Source organism: Entelurus aequoreus, linkage group LG28 (genome assembly GCF_033978785.1).
Source record: "Entelurus aequoreus isolate RoL-2023_Sb linkage group LG28, RoL_Eaeq_v1.1, whole genome shotgun sequence".
NCBI classification, from domain to species: domain Eukaryota; kingdom Metazoa; phylum Chordata; class Actinopteri; order Syngnathiformes; family Syngnathidae; genus Entelurus; species Entelurus aequoreus.
The window spans coordinates 18,491,884-18,514,597 of NC_084758.1; the positions used below are offsets into that span (position 1 = coordinate 18,491,884).

General features: G+C 40.6%; 1 protein-coding gene across 1 annotated transcript; it reads left to right on the forward strand.

Annotated features, from left to right (window-relative positions):
- The first annotated feature begins 367 nt into the window (after nucleotides 1–367).
- mcm7 (minichromosome maintenance complex component 7) lies at nucleotides 368–22,355 on the forward strand. The gene is made up of 15 exons (XM_062040097.1): nucleotides 368–594; nucleotides 2,360–2,439; nucleotides 6,047–6,211; nucleotides 6,340–6,464; nucleotides 7,780–7,960; nucleotides 8,040–8,177; nucleotides 12,466–12,615; nucleotides 12,691–12,805; nucleotides 12,895–13,026; nucleotides 13,107–13,190; nucleotides 15,874–16,085; nucleotides 17,752–18,017; nucleotides 18,501–18,669; nucleotides 19,323–19,432; nucleotides 21,976–22,355. The coding sequence occupies exons 1-15, from the start codon at nucleotides 564–566 to the stop codon at nucleotides 22,181–22,183; spliced, it is 2,166 nt and encodes a 721-aa protein (XP_061896081.1). The 5' UTR covers nucleotides 368–563; the 3' UTR covers nucleotides 22,184–22,355.
- The last annotated feature ends 359 nt before the right edge of the window (nucleotides 22,356–22,714 follow it).

Genomic DNA, 22,714 nt, shown 5'->3' on the forward strand with positions numbered 1-22,714 from the left:
GTTTAGTAGTAGTCATTTTATTTCAGGGGGATCCATATCATAGAAAAAGAAACCATACCACAATAAAACCTAGATAAAAGAAATACAAGCAGAAATATAATAAAAATAAATTGTATAAAATAAAAAACACTCCACCATATGCGATGTCCAGCATGTTTACTATAACGTCACTTATAAAAAAAAGTACATATTTGAATGTTTATTATTCTTAAAAGCTGCAATCAGTCGAGTCATGCTGCCTCCTTTTTGTGTTGCAAATCCAACCCTCGCCTTTCGCGCCATTCGCCACTCACAAACAGGAAATGACGCCGTGGCCACCGCGGCTTTCCCGCCAAAGCGAAGCCCCGCCTCTCCGGCCGCCGAATGGGGCGACGCAATTGGTCGACGCCGACGTCAGACTCGCGCCACTTCTGCAGTGAGGACAAGTGGCGAGAATACAGGAGTCAATCACACGGAGGAGTAGAGGAGACTTTACTACACTACTTAATAGACATTTATTTCACGAAAAAGCACCGCTATTGAGCCACTCCGGGATTGTGGAATTAAAGCCCTCTCCGTAAGACATGGCGCGCAAAGACTACGCGGTGGAGAAAGGTAAGGAGTTGCTATATCTGAAGAAAAACTGCAACAGGTTATTTTAAACAAAGTGGTGCAGTTTCTCTTGTTTTATATTCAGTATTAACAAAATGGCTGCCGGTGAAAACCTTTCCAACGTGGACTTAAAAACCGATTCGTGCAGTCAAAAGTGGCGTTTTTCGCTTCCATTATTTTGGTTTTAAAACGACGATACTTAACAAAATATGAACTAAACGAGCGTGTATTGTAGTGTTTAAAGTAAGTTAGGGTTTTTTAAATATGCGGGCTGTTTGAAGTTGTTCCAACTTTGCCAAGGGGGGGAGGGGGTGTGGGTGACTGCTCAGTGACCCGGATGAGTCCACAGGAACAAAGGAGTAAGCACATGGCTCTTTCGTACTTTTCCCTCATTATTTTTAAACTTCAAATATGTTTAAATGTTGACCCAACTGGCAAAAAGACGTTTGCATGCGAGTTTGATTAGCCGTTTTACTTTTTGTTCTACTGATAGCGCATTTTTTTTACTGATTATTCTGCAAGTCGACGGTATTCGGATTATGTGCAACATTGTTACAAAACAAGGTTAATTTAAAAAAAAACACACAAAGTGTCCGAGCCAGTCATGTCATTCACATTTGAACTTTACAGTACAGATAAGAACGACATTTTCTTGCATTAGCTCGTTGGATAAAAGGGCAATAAGGTGCAGATATTAATAGATAAATATATTGCACTTTTGCATATGCATCCACTTTTTTGGATGTATGTTATATTGTCTTTATATTCCAGCGAGGTAATCCGTTTTTGGGGGGAATTGAGGGGATTATTTCGATGCGTTCAAGAGTCTTAATTAATTATCAGTATTTATATGAAATCACATCAGAATGTATTGTGTGCAGCATGTGAATAACTAAATATGAAACGGTGGGACAAATTGCTTAAAACTAATTATATAAAACTAGACAGCATCATTACATTTAAAAAAAAATGTCCAAAATGTTTTTTTTAATATATATATATATACATATGTAGCGTAACTTTTAGACTAGATAACTGACGGGTTCTGCTGTTTTGAATGGCGTTTAAACTAAAACATGGCTGACTTTAGACACAGCAGCAGCCATCGCGCACTAGTTTTACGAGCGGAGGAACCCGCGGAGCGATACCCGCAGTGACGAGACCGCCAAAGCCATGTGCTGCTTTGTTTACAAAAACATCCTCCAGCGCACTAAAACGACAAACTCGCGGCGGCGTCAAAGTGAGCGCGGAGCTCTCCGATCTCGCCTTCTTGTCTTTTTTTTTTTTTAAGTCTCTTGTGACGTGGGAATGAGCGGTTGATTGTACTTTGAAGTGCGGGATATCTTTTTAAAGCGAAACAACAACAAAAATGGACCCCGAAGTGCGCTTGTTATGTATGCGTATTGCCATCCTCTTCCGGAAGCGGGGCGGCTTACCTAATGGCGGTTATTTCATCTTGAAAGCAGCCTTAAAAAGAAGGTAAACCGGTTTGAAATGGCTTTTTTGTGACATTGGTGGCAGTTTTAAGAGACACAGAGGGCGATAGTGACTCATCGAGAATACAGGATGCTGTGTTACTCAACAAAGAGGAGGGGGGGGGTGTCGATCCAGAACAACAAATTAGCTCCCAGCATGGAGGCCTTACTGATGCTTCTTAGGAACACTTTCAACCGCATTTTAATGTTATGCCATAGGAAAGTAATTATCGTGGTCATACCTTTTTATTGTGAAATGAAAACAATGTGGGGTTGTTTTTGTTTTTTTACAGAAAAGTGCAAGAGATTCCTGCAGGAGTTTTACACTGAGGATGACAATGGAAAGAAGGTGTTCAAATACGGAGCGCAGCTTGTAAGTTGATGGTTTTGTTTTTTAAAGTGGGAATCATTTTTGCCATTTTCAAAGCAAAATAAAAGACTGGACTCTGTGTGCATAGCTTCGACTTTTGGCTCAATGCTTGTTTTATGAAATATATTAAAGTGCTCTTTATAGCATGTTGTACGACAGATGTCCAAAACACACACACAAGTCCCTTAAACCAGTAGTCCCCAACCTCTGGGCCGCGGTCCGGTCTGTGGATTGGTTGGTAATGGGCTGCACAAATAATTACCGTATTTTTCGGACTATAAGTCGCAGTTCCCGATAGAATCCTCATGGTGCTTTTGTTGACCAGAGAGGAGATTATATAGAGAAATCTCGTTGGTTGGTTGACCTTTTTGATTACCTTGGTTGCCATTTTATCACAGGAAAGAGTAGCCTCTAGAATGGAGCCTAGGTACCGTATTTCTCGGACTATAAGTCGCAGTTTTTTTTCATAGTTTGGTCGGGGGTACGACTTATACTCAGGAGCGAATTGTGTTTGAAACTATTAACACATTACCGTAAAATATCAAATAATATTATTTAGCTCATTCACGTAAGAGACTAGACGTATAAGATTTAGCGATTAGGAGTGACAGATTGTTTTGTAAACGTATAGCATGTTCTATATGTTATAGTTATTTGAATGACTCTTACCATAATATAAAGTTAAGTTAATGTACCAATGATTGTCACACACACACACACACACACACTAGGTGTGGTGAAATTTGTCCTCTGCATTTGACCCATCCCCTTGATCACCCCCTGGGAGGTGAGGGAAGCAGTGGGCAGCAGCGGTCATTTTTAGTGATTTAACCCCAATTCCAACCCTTGATGCTGAGTGCCAAGCAGGGAGGTAATGGGTCCCATTTTTTTATAGTCTTTGGTATGACTCGGTCGGGGTTTGAACTCACAACCTACCGATCTCACGGCGGACACTCTAACCACTAGGCCACTGAGTAGGTTATATGTTACGTTAACATACCAGGCACATTGTCAGTTGGTTATTTATGCGTCATATAACGTACACTTATTCAGCCTGTTGATCACTATTCTTTATTTATTTTAAATTACCTTTCAAATGTCTATTCTTGGTGTTGGGTTTTATCAAATACATTTCCCCCAAAAATGCAACTTATACTCCAATTTTCCTTAGGGAACTCTCCCGAAGGAATCAATAAAGTACTATCTCTCTATCCAGTGCGCTTATGTTTTTCCCTTCTTTATTATGCATTTTCGGCAGGTGCGGCTTATACTCCGAAAAATACGGTAGTTATTTTCGTTTTATTTCTTATCTGAGCCCGAATAATCTTTTATTTTGAAAAATGACCACATTCTCTCGATTATATCTTGGTCACTAGAGTGCCAACATTTAACCCAGCCAACAAAATGAGTTAAAAACAGACGTCTTTGGAAAGTTTCTTTGTGAAGGGAAAAGGGCACAGTGAAGAGAGAGAAGAACAGTCTACGACTTCAACAAAAAGAAAGCTTTTAACAGACAATAGTTTAGTTTATTATTATTACTATTCTTCGGTCAATGGTCAACAAAATAAACAAACAGTTGTACATTCATAGATTGAACATGTTGCAGACCGAAAGGGTTTAGGCTGAAGTTGAACACTTATTGCGCCTAACCCTATAAACAAAGTCAAGTACAAGATGAACTTCCGAAAATTATAAGATGTCCTTTGTACAACATATTATAAATACAAATTATACACAACATAAACACAGTTAAATTATATACACAGTAAAGGCATGTGAAATATCCTTGTACACATGTTAAACCTTTGCACCAATTATATACTATATACAAACAATTATACTTCCATTATTATTTATATCCCACATTTACTACTTTTTAAGATAGTTCTTATGTTTGCTTTCTGAAAGACAGCTGAACCTCTGAGGTCATAGGGATTCTCTCTGGGTTTGAACCTCTCCTGTAGACACCCAGGCAGCATGTGGTTATGAGCTTTGTACGTCACAATAGCAGTGTTGAGGTCAACAAGATCGTGCAGTTTTAATGTTTTTAATTTAATAAACAGAGCGTTGGTATGTTCATGATAATCCGCATAATTTACAATTCTAACCGCTTTCTTTTGAAGTAAGAACATAGAGTTGATGTTTGATTTGTAATTGTCACCCCAGATTTCAACACAATAATTAAGATATGGGAGTACGAAATAATTATATAACATGTTAAGAGCCTTTTGGTTTACAGTTTTTAATTTTATGTAACATAGCAATTATTTTTGCCATCTTTGTCTTCAAGTATATTTATCTACAGTTTCCAATTTAATTTATCATCTATATAGATTCCCAAAAAATGTTGTTGAATACACCCTTTCTATCTCCATATAATCAATTCTTATATGACACTGTATGCTATTTTTCCTATTTCCAAAAATTTTGTATTTTGTTTTATTTAGGGTGATTGATAGTTTATTATCATCAAACCATTGCTTTAGTATGTGGAGTTCACACTCTACAGTCTCTAAGAGTTGGCCAAGGTCTTGCCCAGAACAGTACAGACTTGTATCATCAGCAAAGAGAATACAGTTGAGTTTTTTAAAGGATACCAGGAGTCCTACTTGAAATAAGGATTTATCTCAGCAGGTGATTCCCATGCACCAAGCCCGCTCTGCATAATATGCAGCGACCGGTAAAATTGTCAAGCGTTGACCGGTCCGCATTTAAAAATGTTGGGTACCACTGCCTTAAACAACTTAGTGAGAAAATGTAAGTATTGTTATAAGTTAGGACCAAAGACAAAGAAAATTCACTTTTCCGTCAGCCAACTTTTCTTGCCAGTTTTGTTCCACCAGCTTGTATTTTGCTCATGTTTGATGGTGTTTAGATAATTTTCTGCAGCATTTTGTTGTTGCACCTAAATTATATTAAATTGATTGATTTAATATAGGGACAGCAAACATTTTGTAAATGTGTCACTGTTGGCTATAGAGCTAGTTTTTAAATGTAGTCCCTGGGCAAAGTATAACATGCCAACAATTAATAGCAATAAAATAAAACATCATAGCAATGCAATGAATACACAGAATATTGATAAACAAGTTATCACAGCAACTATGTGGAGAACACAGCTCAAAAACAATTGCATAGAGAGGGAATGTGCAGTTGCTGTAAAGAAATGGTCCCCAACCACCGGTCCGCACAGAAACTTTAATTAATTTATAAACTACCACATTTTCTCCGACTTAACTTTGGCCTGTCCCACTAAACACACCAATAAGCCTGTTAATAGATGTATGTTATAGGACATGGGACAATGCACATTCATGGACATATAAAATGTTTGTGCCAGATTATAGCCAAAGGCCAATATTTCATGCTCATTTTTTGCTCTTTTTATCTGCCACTGGTGGAAAGCCGGTGCGTGAAAATACTGCATACATTAAACCGGTCCCTATTGGGAACAAGGTTGGGAAACCCTGTTGTAAATTAAAAATAATGCTTAGGATTTATTTCCCCTCTGCTGATAATGGAAGATATATATATTTTTTCTTCAAATGATGTCTCTGTTGTGCATGTTTACCCCATAAAAAGTGGAACAAGTGTGTGTTTTCTATTGTAGGTGGCGCTGTCCCACAGAGAGCAGGTGTCCCTTGTTGTGGACCTTGACGACGTGGCCGAGGAGGACCTCGATTTGGTGGAGAGCATCTGTGAGAATGCAAAGCGTTACACTGGCCTTTTTGCAGACGCCGTGCACGAACTGCTGCCAGAGTACAAGGAGCGAGACGTAAGTTTGGTTCGAGTGTCTGCTGGTTGTGGATGGACGCAGCAGCCTGGTACGCCGTGCCCGCTGTTCAGTTACGCTCCATCGACTCTTATCGAACATCGTGCTAACATTCTTCTGTTTTTGTCCAGATCGTGGCCAAGGATTCTTTGGATGTGTACATCGAGCACCGGCTGATGATGGAACAAAGGGCGCGTGACCCCGCAGACACGCGGGACGCACGCAACCAATACCCGCCGGAACTCATGAGGAGATTGTAAGTGGCGGCGCGAATATAGCGCAACTTATTATGGCGGTCAAATCCTTTTTTAAAAAGCAATGATCAGTTCCAGGCTGTAACTGCCTTTATCATCAAATCTATCATGACCTGTACAAGCAATTTCACATTCTCTACGCGTATACAAGTAAACTAGGGCTGCAACAACTAATCGATTAAATCAATTAAAATCGACTATTAAAATAGTTGGCGATTAATTTAGTCATCGATTCGTTGGATCTATGCGCATGCGCAGAGGTTTTTATTTTTTTAAATTAAAAATTACTTTTTTATTTTAATAAACCTTTATTTATAAACTGCAACATTTACAAACAGCTGAGAAACAATAATACAAATAAGTATGGTGCCAGTATGCCGTTTTTTTCAATAAAATACTGGAAAGGTTAGAAATGTAGTTTGTCTCTTTCGGTCTCCCCTAGAGGGGGGTGGGTTACCCACATTTGCGGTCCTCTCCAAGGTTTCTCATAGTCATTCTCATTGACGTCCCACTGGGGTGAGTTTTCCTTGCCCGTATGTGGGCTCTGTACCGAGGATGTCGTTGTGGCTTGTACAGCCCTTTGAGACACTTGTGATTTAGGGCTATATAAATAAACATTGATTGATTGATTGATCCGATTATTAATCGATTAATCAAAGTAATAATCAACAGATTAATCGATTATCAAATTAATCGTTAGTTGCAGCCCTAAAATAAACCAACCGCTGTTATTCGCAAAATGTACTTCCAAACGCTGACATACTAGTGTGTCAATAAGGTAATCGTTGTACTCTGAAACCGTAATTAGTATTTTTGCTGCAGTTAAAGAGCAGTGTTATTGTGTGTACCGGGGAGATTTATCAGTATCATACGGTGTTTTGTAAACTGTGTTGTTGATCAATTTGAATTCAATATTCTTTATCGAGTTTAATTATATTTTTCAGTATCCAATAATTAAAGTTGATCAAATGTTTAGATAAGGAGTTACATTTCAGGCAAATTGATGCATTTTTGTGTTACAGACTAAAACAATGCTAGTTATTCTTTGTTGTACTGTAAGTTGATCCATAGTTCTTTTTTGGTTTTCTTTACTGTGTGTATTTATAACTATTTTCAGCTGAACTTGCTAATACACAAATGTTAGTCAACTTACTGTTTTAGCCATATTGTCCTAGATGGAGCCTTTTTACGCGCCAAGAGTAACTTTTCTGTTTCTATGGTTATCTTCACATTTAAAGTAAAGTAACGCACTGGTCGACGCGTTTGGAGGAAAATCCAAGTTTGAGCTACTTTCCATTGATGTTTTGTCTCTCACAGCGAGCTCTACTTCAAGACCCCCGGCATGGCTAAACCCAAGGTGGTGCGCGACGTCCGGGCTGACTGCATCGGGCAGCTGGTGAACGTCCGAGGCATCGTGACCCGTGCCACAGAGGTCAAGCCCATGATGGCTGTGGCCACGTACACCTGCGACCAATGCGGTGCCGAGACGTACCAACCTGTACGGACTTCCCTTCTTCAAATATGCACGTCAAGCTGGGCGGCGGCGGCAGCCATCAATCGTTCCTCCTGTTTTGCAGATCCAGTCATCATCCTTCATGCCCCTCGTCATGTGTCCCAGCCAGGAGTGTATCACCAATAAATCTGGCGGTCGCCTTTACCTGCAGACCAGAGGGTCCAAGTTTGTCAAATTCCAGGAGCTCCGCATTCAAGAGCATGTAAGAAGTCTTTATTATTGTGGTATTTATATTTCTCTAGTCCTGCATATGTGAAGTGAATTATATTTATATAGCGCTTTTCTCTAGTGACTCAAAGCACTTTTACATAGTGAAACCCAATATCTAAGTTGCATTTAAACCAGTGTGGGTGGCACTGGGTAAAGTGTCTTGCCCAAGGACTAGGATGGCGGAAGCGCGGATCGAGCCTGGAATCCTTAAATTGCTGGCATGTATATATATATACCGCCTATATCAGGGGTGGGCAATTAATTTTTACCGGGGGCCGCATGAGCAACCCGAGCACTGCTGGAGGGCCACACTGACAATATTTCAATTAAATTTTGCTCAAATTATTTTTGATATACCGTAAGATAGATAATAATAATAATAATATTTTCATTTAACCTAACTTATCTTTATACAAAAGCAGATGGCTTTTGATGGTTTTATTTTTAACACTTTCTTACACAACACTTCCTGATGTATATTACAATACAAAAATTTCAATTTCTGTCACTTTATCCTGCATCCTCTTTGTTGTAAAACCTTTATTTAACCAGATAAGAAAACGTTGTGAACGTAGCACGCCTGTAAGGTGATTGGCGAAGAAGGAGGAAACGTTGCTGTTGCGGAAATGAGGAGTGAGGATTGGTTTTCCTTTTGGAAAGAACGAGATAAGTTGAGCTGTGTTAGTATAGCTTGCTCAATAAAAGTTTAAAAAGTGCATCAGACTTGGTGTGCACTTCTTCTGGACGCTACAATTGATGTCAGAAGTGGGATGAAATGCCTCCCAGTTCGCCTTGCCATCAAACCTGGGAGTCTTCATTGAGGGCGGAATTCCCCCCCGTGGCAAGCAGCGTGGCTGCACCTGTAAACGCTCTCTCTCTCTCTCTCTTTGCGGCGAGCTCCTCACGTGGCACGTACCTCCCGATGACGTAGCACACAAACAGTGCAGTATGCGCAAAGTTTTACTTCTGCCACCAATTGTAGCGTCCAGAAGAAGTGCACATCAAGTCTGACGCTCTTTTTAAACTTTTATTGAGCAAGCTATACTAACACAGCTCAACATATCTCGTTCCTTCCACACGCACGTCTCCTCACTCCTCATTTACGCAACTCAAGAAGACAACATCTACTTCAGCAGGTCGTTACACTATATTCTTTAAACACAGCAACGTGTGTACCACAAATAAGCACACAGCTTTACCTTTACTTGTCTTGTTGAAAACACGCCATTCGTCATCAACTTTTCTCTTTTTAGCGGGCATCACTTGTCGCTGTGCGCCTTCCCTCACAGGACATACGCCCATATAACACTTTTCAAAATAAAAGCAGCACAGTTGTATTGCACGCACGACAAAGATGATTTTTTAAATTTATTTTGTAATTTGAGATTGCCGCTGCGCGCACGAGCATACGTCCACACGGAAGTAATACAAATAACGCTTTTCAAAACAAAAGCAGCACCGTTGTATTGCACACTCGAAATAGATGCTTTTTAAAATTTATTTTGTAATTTATAATTGGCCTCACGCGGGCCGGACAGGGACGTACAAAGGGCCGGATGCGGCCCGCGGGCCGCACAATGCCCAGGTCTGGCCTATATATTAAGTTCAATTATTTATTTGTTGAAAGAGGGCCGTTTAAACCTGCTGCACTTTGATGTTGGTCATTGTGGTGGTGCTTGATTAATGCCTGGGCCTTCTGTGCAACTCTACTTAAATTTTGCTCGTTGTGGTAGCCATTTTTGTTATTTATATTTCTCTAGTACTACATATATTAAGTTACATTATAAATTGTTGGAATTGTCATGAAAATGTTTGGATATCCATCCATCCATTTTCTACCGCCTTTCCGGACGCGGATTATATTGTTTTTAACGACGCTGCCTTCTCCGGGTCAAAACTCCGGTTTACTTGTTTGTCTGTTTCTTATCGATTATCACTTTCCGCCTGTTTTGTTTACCATATTTTTCGGATTATAAGTCGCTTCGGAGTATACGTCGCACCGGCCAAAAATGGATAATAAAGAAGGAAAAAAATATATATACGTCGCACTGGAGTATAGGTCGCATTTTTTAGGGAAATTTATTAGATAAAATCCAACACCAAGAATAGACATTTGAAAGGCAATTTAAAATAAATAAATAAAGAATAGTGAACAACAGGCTGAATAAGTGTACGTTATATGACGCATAAATAACCAACTGAGAACGTGCCTGGTATGTTAACGTAACATATTATGGTAAGAGTCATTCAAATAACTATAACATATAGAACATGCTATACGTTTACCAAACAATCTGTCACTCCTAATCGCTAAATCCCATGAAATCTTCTTCCTCATTGTCGCTCCTGGTATGCGCCGCTAGCGTCCATTCTTTCTGCTGTTCGATCACCGTTTTCTGCTGCATATTTCACTACGTCCAGCTGGTAATCTGCAGTATGTGGTTTCCTTTTCAGTGCCATTTTAGTTCAGCCCTTGTTATTGCTTGCTTGTATTATCATTAAACACATTTAGCTTGGTAACAAAAACGTATCTTTCATTAATAAATAAATACAAACTCTGTTTCCATATGAGTTGGGAAATTGTGTTAGATGTAAATATAAACGGAATACAATTATTTGCAAATCTTTTTCAACCCATATTCAGTTGAATGCACTACAAAGACAAGATATTTGATGTTCAAACTCATAAACTTTTTTTTTTTTGCAAATAATAATTACCGTATTTTCCGCACCTAAAAACCACAAATTATCTCAAAAGCTGACAGTGCGGCTTATAACCCGGTGCGCTTTATATATGGATTAATATTAATATTTGTTTTCATAAAGTTTAGGTCTCGCCGCCATCTTTTTTCCCCGTAGAAGAGGAAGCGCTTCTTCTTCTACGGTAAGCAACCGCCCCCGTAGAAGAGGAAGCGCTTCTTCTTCTACTGTAAGCAACCGCCAAGGTGAGCACCCGCCCCCGTAGAAGAAGAAGCGCGCGGATATTTCATTTCATTTGTGTGTTTCTGTAAAGACCACAAAATGTCTCCTAATAAGAGACACGTACAAGGATACAACGGGAGGACGTACGGTGAATATCCGTTAGCTTGCCATGCTAACGGCCAGAAACTTCCACCCATGGTGATAATCAAAAGAAAGACCTTGCCAAAAGAGAACTTTCCAGCCGGCGTCATAAAAGCTAACTCGAAGGGATGGATGGATGGATGAAGAAAAGATGAGCGAAGAGACCGGGTGACTTTTTTCACGCAGCTCCGTCCCTGTTGATCTACGACTGCATGCGCGTCCACATCATAGATGGTGTCAAAAAACAAGTGAAGCACACCGAAGAAGAAGAATTCGAGGGATTTGTGGATGAGTAATAACTTCAGAACGTGAGCTTTAAATGTTTATTTTGTGTGTTGTGACATTAACGTTCGAGCAACGTTGAGTTATTGATGTTGCTATTGCTCTGCACTATTTTGAGTGTTACTATTTTTGTGATTGCACATTTGCACATTACATTTTGGGAGTGAACAGAGTTGTTAGAACGCTGGTTTGTAATATATTATTAAAGTTTGACTGACCTATCTGACTGTTTTTTTGACATTCCCTTTAGCGCAGCGTAGGTGCGGCTAATAACACGGGGCGGCTAATAGGTAAACAAAGTTTTGAAATATGCCATTCATTGAAAGTGCGGCTAATAACGCGGGGCGGCTTATGGTGCGGAAAATACGGTAACTTAGAATTTCATGGCTGCAACACGTGCCAAAGTAATTGGGAAAGGGCATGTTCACCACTGTGTTGCATGGCCTTTCCTTTTAACAACACTCAGTAAACCGTTGGGAACTGAGGAGACACATTTTTTAAGCTTCTCAGGTGGAATTCTTTCCCATTCTTGATTGATGTACAGCTTAAGTTGTTCAACAGTCCGGGGGTCTCCGTTGTGGTATTTTAGGCTTCATAATGCGCCACACATTTTCAATGGGAGACAGGTCTGGACTGCAGGCCAGTCTAGTACCCGCACTCTTTTACTATGAAGCATAGCAACTGAATATGGGTTGAAAATGATTTGCAAATCATTGTATTCCGTTTATATTTACATCTAACACAATTTCCCAACTCATATGGAAACAGGGTTTGTATAAATGATATATATGAATGAGGTAGATCCCCTCGACTTGGTCAATTGAAAAGTAGCTCGCTCGCCTGCAGAAAAAGTGTGGGCACCACTGGTTTCGAACCTGGAAATTCTTGGAAAGGCAGTTGTCTTATCGGATTCGTCATTTGCTCTCCAACTACAGAGCGACCAGGTGCCCGTTGGCAACATCCCCAGAAGTATGTCCGTGTACGCTCGCGGAGAAAACACGCGTCTGGCCCAGCCCGGTGACCACGTGGCCATCACGGGAGTCTTCCTGCCTCTCCTACGCACAGGCTTCAGACAGGCCACTCAGGTACAATCGTTATCTGTATCACCTCCTGGACGCGGGTTTTATGATTGTGTTTGAAATTGGACTTTGTGTTTTCAGGGTCTTCTCTCTGAGACCTACATGGAAGCTCACTGCATCACGCTCATGAACAAGACCGAAGATGACGAGCTGGGGAACGACGAGCTTACGGACGAAGAGCTGCGCAGCATCACCGGTAACGCCCCTCGTGTCCTCCAAAACGCATAAGGGCGATGTATTCCAAGTCGCCTTTTAACGCCAACGCAACGCGGTGATGTTTTGTAGAGGAAGGATTCTACGAAAAACTGTCCGGCTCCATCGCGCCCGAGATTTACGGCCACGAGGATGTGAAGAAGGCGCTGCTCATGCTGCTGGTTGGAGGCGTGGAACAGGCGCCGAAGGGCATGAAGATCCGAGGCGAGCAGTCACTTGGCTTTAACCCCACTAACACACAGCTGTACAAGTCCTAATCAAGTCACGTGCACTGCTTGGATTAGGTAACATCAACGTCTGCCTGATGGGAGACCCCGGAGTGGCCAAATCCCAGCTTCTGTCCTACATCGACCGCCTGGCTCCTCGCAGTGAGTACCCTTTACAAACACAGTCAAGAGGCCCCTTTTCAGGAACTTTCCCACTTACCGGGTAAATAAAGTTCCACCAAAAACTACCCAGATAGATTTAGTTCTTCAGGAACTTTTTTTTTTTAGTTCCTGTCAGCTAGGTGGGACTATTGGACGTTCCAGAGGAACTTTCAAAGAGCGGGCTGCGCTGTCGAACGTTGATTGGTTGAACATATGTTTCTTATTGCAAGTTTGTCCTTAAATAAAATAGTGAATATCATAAACATTTTCTAAAATATTCAACCTGTCTTTTATTAGTAAGTAGGCAAACAAAGGCTCCTAATTTAGCTGCTGACATATGCAGTAACATATTGTCATTTTCTATTCCATTATTTTGTCAAAATTATTAAGGACAAGTGGTAGAAAATGAATTTACTGTTAATATCTGCTTACTTTCTCTTTTAACATGTTCTATCTACACTTCTGTTAAAATGTAATAATCACTTATTCTTCTGTTGTTTGGATGCTTTACATTAGGTTTGGATGATACTACAAATATGGGTATTAATCCGATACCAAGTAGTTACCTGATCATACAATGGTCATATTCAAAGTCTTCATGTGTCCAGGGACATATTTCATGACTTTATAAACATAATATACTTTTTTTTTTTAAAGGAGGGGGGGCAAACCGGTACTTTTCAGAGGCGGTATAGTACCGAATATGATTAATTAGTATCGCGGTACTATACTAATACTGGTATACCGTACAACCATAGTAGGGATGTAACGCTACCAAAATCTCTCTCCCGGTATGGAAACGTTTGAGATGAAAGTGGCGTGCTTTGCAGAACGCTGACTTTCTTAGTTCCCCCAAAGAGGTAATGTTTCGCCAAGGGTTTTGTGTTTGTTAGCAACATAACTCAAATAGTTACAGGTGGATTTTGGTGAAATTTTTCAAGAAATCTAAAAAAAATCCTCTCGAAATACGAACATTTCACTTTTTGCTTACGGCGTTCCACGCCACCTCCTTGCCGCACAGCACTGCGCAGAGGATCCTGGGAGATGTCGTTTCTTTTCAGACCCGGCCAACGCTAAAGCGCTAGGAAAAAACGTTGCAACAAATTCTTGTTTAATAGCCTTATGTCATTATTGTGAAGACTTTAACACGAAAATACCGCGGTATGTACAATACCGTAATACCCCTACTATGCAGTATGCGCGGCGACTTATTTTTTCTTTTTTTCTTCTTGTGTTTTACTGTCACAAGATCAAAAGGAACTTTGAACCTACAGGAACTTTTGTGTGATCAGTGGAACTATCATAATTTTATACTCAGCTGTGTAGTCTTTAAACTACCTGTATATGCAGCTTAAAGCTGTTTATGTTTTACAAACTTCAAATTGATACGCGAAGTGGACTGGCTCCTTTTTTTTTCGTATTTACGGATTAGTATTCAGTCAGACTTGAAGCGACCTCAGCTGCTTACTACTCTTGAGACTTGGTTGGATAAATGTGAAATAAGAGGCAGTACACAAGTAGAACAAAGGTAAATTAGATCTAATATTCACTTTTTTTAAATTCACTTTTTACTTTAGTACATGCTGTAATAAATAGTGACATGCCATTTGTGTAGTTATTGGCCTCAACCTGAGTGAACGGAATGCTAATGCTAACAAGCTAATGCAAAAGCGGATATATTAGTGTCGTTGCTGTGAGACAAACACTGACATCTATTATTTATATATTATTTACAGATAAACACTGACCGGTATTATTTATTTATAGTTATTTACAGATAAACACTGACATGTATTATTTATGTTGTTATTTACAGATACACTGACAACTATTTATATATATTTACAGGTAAACACTGACATCTATTTATATATTATTTACAGATAAACACTTGACACGTGAAAGGGACAAGCGGTAGAAAATGAAAGGATGGATGTATTATTTATATATTATTTACAGACACTGACAATTATTTATATATCTACAGATAAACACTGACATTTATTTATAGTTATTTACAGAAACACTGACATGTATTATTTATGTATTGTTATTTATAGATACACTGACAATGATTTATATATTTACTGACAAACACTGACATGTATTTATATAGTTATTTACAGAAACACTGACATCTTATATTATTTACAGATAAACACTGACAACAATTATTTATATAATATTTACAGATAAACACTGACAATTATGTATATATTTACAGATAAACACTGTCATTTATTATTTATATATTTATTTCTCTTCAGCAAAAATGATATCTTAAGCTTAAGAATTGCAGGCAAGACCAGAAAGGCGAGGAAGAAAAATGGATCGGAGAATAACCAAAATGGCCAAGGCTCAGCCATCAAACTTAATTAATAATAAAATAACAGCAGTAACAACAAGACAACAGCATTTTATTTTAGTCCTTATGCTGAAGAGCAATATTAGAAATAATTAAAGTTCCTCCTGCTCTCCTTGAATGGCCGGTTTCTTTTTAGTTTTCTCAAAGTTTATCAGTTTAATACACATTTTGTGGGGGGAAAATGTGCCAGAGAATGATCTCAAACCTAAGGGAGAGAATTTGTGATTGACATTTTTGCCAGAATCGTGCAGCCCAGTTATGAATACAGTCTGTGCTTTTATATCTGTATCGCTGAGCCCCTCTCGTTGTCGTCCTCAGGCCAGTACACAACAGGCCGAGGCTCCTCGGGCGTGGGTCTGACGGCAGCCGTGATGCGGGACCCCCTGACCGGGGAGATGACCCTGGAAGGTGGCGCCCTGGTGCTGGCCGACCAGGGCGTGTGCTGCATCGATGAGTTTGACAAGATGGCCGACGCCGACCGCACAGCCATCCATGAGGTCATGGAGCAGCAGACAATCTCCATCGCCAAGGTAACGCAAACCATCATACTGTATACAGTAGTGTTGTCCCGATACAAATATTTTGGTACCGGTACCAAAATTATTTCGGTACTTTTCTAAATAAAGGGGACCACAAATAATCGCATTATTGGCTTTATTTTAACAAAAAATCTTACAGTACATTAAACATATGCTTCTTATTGCAAGTTTTGTCCTTAAATAAAATGGTGAACATACAAGACAACTTGTCTTTTAGTAGTAAGTAAACAAACAAAGGCTTTACATTAGTTTTGGATGATACCACAAAATTACAGTTACAGGATCATACATTGGTCATATTCAAAGTACTCATGTGTCCAGGGACATATTTCCTGAGTTTATAAACATAATAATTTTTTTTAAACGAAAGATGTTGTGATGCCAAAAAAACTTTACGTAATCGTAGTATCGACTAGATACGCTATTGTACTTGGTATCTTTACAGTAGGTGTCAGGTGTAGATCCATTAATGGCGTTTGTTTACATTTTGAACCAGCAATGACACGACGTGACGACGACGGGGGGTGCGGAGCCGGTACTTTTCAGAGTCTGTATAGTACCGAATAGGATTCATAAATGACGACAATGTATATCAATTGGCGTATAAATGACTGTATATTTGGCGTATAATAACGACTATGTAAATAATTTGGCGTACAAATGACGACGATTTATATAATTTGGCATATAAATGACGACAATGTATGTCATTTGGCATATAAATGACGACAATGTATGTCATTTGGCATATTAATGACCACAATGTATATCATTGGGCATATTAATGATGACATTGGGCATATAAATGATGGCAATGTATATCATTTGGCGTGTAAATGATGCTGATGTATATCATTTGGCGTGTAAATGATGACGATGTATATCATTTGGCGTGTAAATGACGACTATGTATATCATTTGGCATATAAATGACGACGATGTATATCATTTGGCGTATAAATGACAACGATGTATATCATTTGGCAAATAAATGACTATGTATATTTGGCATATAAATGACGATGATGTATATCATTTGGCGTATAAATGACAATGTGTCATTTGGCATATTAATGACAACAATGTATATCATTGGGCATATAAATGACAGCGATGTATATCATTTGGCGTATAAATGACAATGTATGTCATTTGGCATATTAATGACAGCGATGTATATCATTGGGAATATAAATGACATTGGGCATATAAATGATGGCGATGTATATCATTTGGCTTATAAATGACGGCGATGTATATCATTTGGCATAATAAATGACGGCGATGTATATCATTTGGCCTGTAAATGATGAGGATGTATATCATTTGGAGTATAAATGATGACGATGTATATATTTGGCATACAAATGTTAATGGAACTACTGTATTTCAAACTGGGATCACAAAGGCTCTTAATTTGGCTGTCGGCATCATTTCCAGTAATATTTCCTTGAAACAATTATCAATCCAATTAATTTACTGTTAAAAGCTGGTTTCTTTTATGTTGTAGTATAATTGAGGACGCTTTGGTTCACTTGTTTGGACAAAATGTGTCCTCGTATTGAAAGCTCCATCAAATGTATATTTCTATCGACTACATTACGCAACCCTATACAATATGTACACTTATCTGCCAACACCTCATCTAACCAACCAGGCCGGCATCATGACATCGCTCAACGCCCGCTGTTCCATCCTGGCCGCCGCCAACCCGGCGTACGGCCGCTACAACCCAAAGAAGAGCATCGAGCAGAACATCCAGCTGCCGGCCGCGCTGCTCTCGCGTTTCGACCTGCTCTGGCTCATCCAGGACAAGCCGGACGCCGAAGCCGACCTGCGTCTGGCCCAGCACATCACCTACGTGCACCGGCACTCCCGGCAGCCACCTACACACTTCACCCCCATCGACATGAAGCTCATGAGGTACGTGTTTCATCCAAAAAACTTATTTTCTGGAACAAGATAGTGGCAGAAAATTTAATGTGGGGAGCATTCTTTTTTTTTTTTAAACAAAAAGTATTAAATTAGATTTGTAGAGAAACCCTGCAACAGTAAAACAGCTTGATGATATTACACAATTGCCTATGCATTTGATTATATATTTACGTACAAATTGATGGATAACTTACTTTGAAAGTCATTGTGAAAATTAGATATTTAAGTATTTTTGTTATTTTAACAAAAAAGATATGTTAATGTTTGTTGCATGATCAGATAATAAAGGTAAAAAACATGCAATGTTACGTCAAAAGTGAACAAATATATTAAGCAAGAAAGATGAAGTGCTTTATTGACACACAGCATTTTTTCCTAAGCTTTCGTAGGCCACATAAAGTGAAAATCTGGCCTTGAGTTTGATACCTGTGATTGAATGCGTCCATTGTCCACCGTTCATTCCCCCCGCAGGCGTTACATCGCGGTGTGTAAGAAGAAGCAGCCCGTGGTGCCCGAGTCTCTAGCTGACTACATCACCGCCGCCTACGTGGAGATGAGGAAGGAGGCGCGGGTCAGCAAGGACACCACCTTTACCTCGGCCCGTACCCTCCTCTCCATCCTCCGCCTCGCCACCGCGTTGGTGAGGACAGCGCTGACATGGAATATGTCAAACGAGGCGTTGAGTTGACTGCATCTTCACAGCCTTTTCTCCGATCAGTGGTTCAGTGTGCGCTAAAGTGCTTACAGTGCAGGTAGTGATGGATGAACACCAGTCTACTGCGCCGTAAGCACTTCTTTCCCACGCTGGACACGACACACACACACTTCCTGTTTGCTTCTGGCTGCCAAAAGTGCTGTTTGTGCAGGTAGCATCACGGACCTACTGCAAAACCAGCACTTCCTGCAGACTGACGGCCACGGGCTGCAGGCTTGCGACCACCAGAGGGCGTCGTTGAAGAGCGTCTGAAAGTCTGAGCATGTTCAGCTTTGCAGGGTGGGCAGTCAGCCCCTGTGCCAACTGAGCAGCTGTGCAAACCCATGCAAAACTGATCATGTTCGGAAATGACAGCACCGTGTTCCGGTCAACCCGTTTGGGGGCCCGGAGCGAGACTAGCTGGTGTTGAGAGGCGGAGACTTGGGCAATTGCCGGCCATCCCAGAGGGCATTGCACTTGTCTCGGTCTGACAGTGCCGGCACAGCGCAGCAGACCTCACCAAAATCCCCCATTGCCGTCTCCTTCTATCTTTTGTGTTTCCTTTCTGGGTCCCTAACATCTGGTTTTACCCGGCACAGACCCGCCTCCGCCTGATGGACGTCGTGGAGAAGGAGGACGTTAACGAGGCCATGAGGCTGATGGAGATGTCCAAGGATTCGCTGCAGGCCGACAAGTCCAGCGGCGCAAGGTCTGCGTCGACGCCTTCAAAACTTTTCTTTTAACGAGCGTAGACGCCACCGCTGTGCCGGAAGTCTTCTGACCTAAAAGAAAACGCTTTTATGAGCTTCTGGCACCGCTGTTAGAGGAGCTTACGTTGTGGAGACAGCTGTAAAACATTCTCGGAGTGTGTTTATGGAGCAGCGTGTTCACATCTAAAGGAGTTTCACTTAAAGCCTTACCCTCTAGTGCAGGCCTAAGCAATTATTTTCACTCGGGAGGGCGGTATAACAATGTATACACGGCCTGCGGCGTGGCGAAGTTGGTCCTGTGATGAGGTGGCGACTTGTCCAGGGTGTACCCTGCCTTCCGCCCGTGTGCAGCTGAGGCGTGTCGAAGTTGGTAGAGTGGCCGTGCCAGCAATCGGAGGGTTGCTGGTTACTGGGGTTCAATCCCCACCTTCTACCATCCTAGTCACGTCCGTTGTGTCCTTGGGCAAGACACTTCACCCTTGCTCCTGATGGCTGCTGGTTAGCGCCTTGCATGGCAGCTCCCGCCATCAGTGTGTGAATGTGGAAATACTGTCAAAGCGCTTTGAGTACCTTGAAGGTAGAAAAGCGCTATACAAGTATAACCCATTTATCACTTATTTATTAGTATATAGATGGATATATTAATGTATGTATATACAGTACAGGCGAAAAGTTTGGACACACCTTGTCACTGAAGGCATCAAAACTATGAAGTGAAAACCCTCTTGAAGCTCATCGAGAGAATACCAATAGTGTGCAAAGCCGTAATCAGAGCAAAGGGTGGCTATTTTGAAGAAACTAGAATACAAATCATGTTTTCAGTTATTTCACCTTTTTTTGTTAAGTACATAACTCCACATGTGTTCATTCATAGTTTTTATGCCTTCAATGACAATCTACAATGTAAATATTTATGGGAAAAAATTAAACTCATTGAATGAGAAGGTGTGTCCAAACTTTTGGCCTGTTCTGTATATTTCCTTACCTTTTACTATAAGTATTATGGTAAAGTGGCCCAGCTTTGTGCAGGGTGCCCTAAATGTTCTGGTGAATGGTTTTAGAAAGTGTTTTTTATTTAACGCAATAATTTTTAAAAATTCCTTAGTTACCGTATTTTCCGCACTACAAGGCGCACCTAAAAACCTCCAAATTCCTCAAAAGCTGACAGTGAGTGCGCCTTATATATGGACCAATATTGAGCTACAACAGGTCTCGCAACTACGGTAACTACGCCGACTTCATTTTCCCCCTTCTACGGCTGCTTACCGTAGAAGAAGAAGAAGCGCTGCTTCTTCTACGGGGGAAAATGAAGTCGGCGGCTGCTTACTGTAGAAGAAGAACTTCTTCGGGGGAAAATGAAGTCCCGTAGTTGCGAGACCTAAACTTTTATGTAAAGACCCAAAAATGGCTCCTATTAAGAGACACGCTTACGACGCAGAGTTTAAACTCAAGGCGATCAGTCACGCAGTAGAACACGGGAATAGAGCAGCAGCGAGAGAATTTAACATTAACAAATCAATGGTGCGGAAGTGGAGGAAGCAACATGATGACCTGCGCCAAGTAAAGAAGACTAAACAGAGTTTCCGAGGGAACAAAGCGAGATGGCTACAGTTGGAGGACAATCTCGAACAGTGGGTTGTTGAACAGAGAGCAGCAAGTAGAAGTGTCAGTACAATCACTATTTCTTTTGTTGACATTCCCTTTAGCGCAGCTCCATCTAATGGATGCATAACGTAACCCCAGCCTCTTTACTGTAGCGCAGTGGTTCTTAACCTGGGTTCGATCGGGTTCGGTGAGTCGGCCTCAGGGGTTCGGCGGAGCCTCCGACGCTGAGGTCAAGACACACCTGACTCATCGTGTAAATAAAAACTTCTCCCTATCGGCGTATTATGGATACGGCAACAGCAGAAGTCGCACTGATTTGCAGGTGTGTAATTTGTTATGAGTTCATGCACTGTGTTGGTTTTGTTCTTTGAACAAGGTGATGTTCATGCACGATTCATTTTGTGCACCAGTAAAAAAAACATAACTTTGTCTTGAATTTAAAAAATTTTTTTTTTTATTTTTCACTAAAGAAGGGTTCGGTGAATGCGCATATGAAACTGGTGGGGTTCGGTACCTCCAACAAGGTTAAGAACCACTGCTGTAGCGTCTATTCTATGCGCCTTATAATGCAGTGCGCCTTATATATGAGCAAAGTTTTAAAATAGGCCATTCATTGAAGGTGTGCCTTATAGTGCGGAAAATATGGTGTTTTTTTTGTTTTTTTTTTCAACTTAGCCCCACAAATGTCTACCAACTCGCATAAATATACCACCTTTTTTTGCCGATAAATAATTCTTATAATTTATCTAAAATTTAATACAAAACAAATCAAACTTTTATTTTGTTTAAAAAAAATGCCATTATATAAGAAAACACTCAACGCGATAAAGTAAAAATATTGTCATATAGTTTTGATAATGCATACGTCAAACAACTGATACATGGTTAAATGTTCATCTTTTAAGTTTGTGTTGACAATCTCCCCTCCCCCTTTCAGGGCTCAGCGACCCGCCGACGTCATCTTCTCGCTGGTGCGCGAGCTCTCCACAGAGGGCCGCGGCGGCGTGGTCCGCATGTCCGAGGCGGAGCAGCGCTGCGTCCAGCGAGGCTTCACACCCGCCCAGTTCCAGGAAGCCTTGGAGGAGTACGAGGAGCTCAACGTGTGGCAGACTAACCAGGCTCGCACTCGCATCACCTTTGTCTGAATTGTTGAGGAAGGTGAGGCGCGCATGCGTGCGGTGTAAATAGTTCTCAACCCCAACTTTGATCCACATTCCAACATGGGACAGCTTCATTAAGCATTTCTGCTGATTTTAATGACGCATTGTTTTGCTGCTGGTGATGTCCCACATAGTTATAATAAATATATTGTACGCACTTTGACTCTGTTTGGAAGTGAAAAGTTGCTTGTTTTGGCTGCTTTCAGAAAGCGACACGGCGTTGCTACCAATTACGTATTTCATATATAAGTCTACTTCAAAATGCCCGAGAGCACTTTTTCCCTCAGTAACAACTCAAGACAGATGGTGAAAAAAATACTTTTTTTTTAGCCTTTTCTGCAAGTAGACCCTTTTCAACTTGCGTGTCAATGTTGCTAAATTACTTCTTTTTTTTTTCTCTAAAGTTAGTTTTAAATTTTTGAGGGGCCAAACGTACATTCTGCTTAGTTGACTGTTCTAAATATTAACGTGTTGCAGCCAATAGTAGGAAACTTGGCCAGGATTGACACACTCAGG

What these genes read in the sequence shown, in the direction of transcription:
- mcm7 (XM_062040097.1), top strand. Translation starts at nt 564, where the DNA reads ATGGCGCGCAAAGACTACGCGGTGGAGAAAG. An exon ending in TCAAATACGGAGCGCAGCTT is followed by an intron (nt 2,440 to 6,046) that starts GTAAGTTGATGG and finishes TTTCTATTGTAG; the next exon opens with GTGGCGCTGTCCCACAGAGA. An exon ending in GACAAGTCCAGCGGCGCAAG is followed by an intron (nt 19,433 to 21,975) that starts GTCTGCGTCGAC and finishes TCCCCCTTTCAG; the next exon opens with GGCTCAGCGACCCGCCGACG.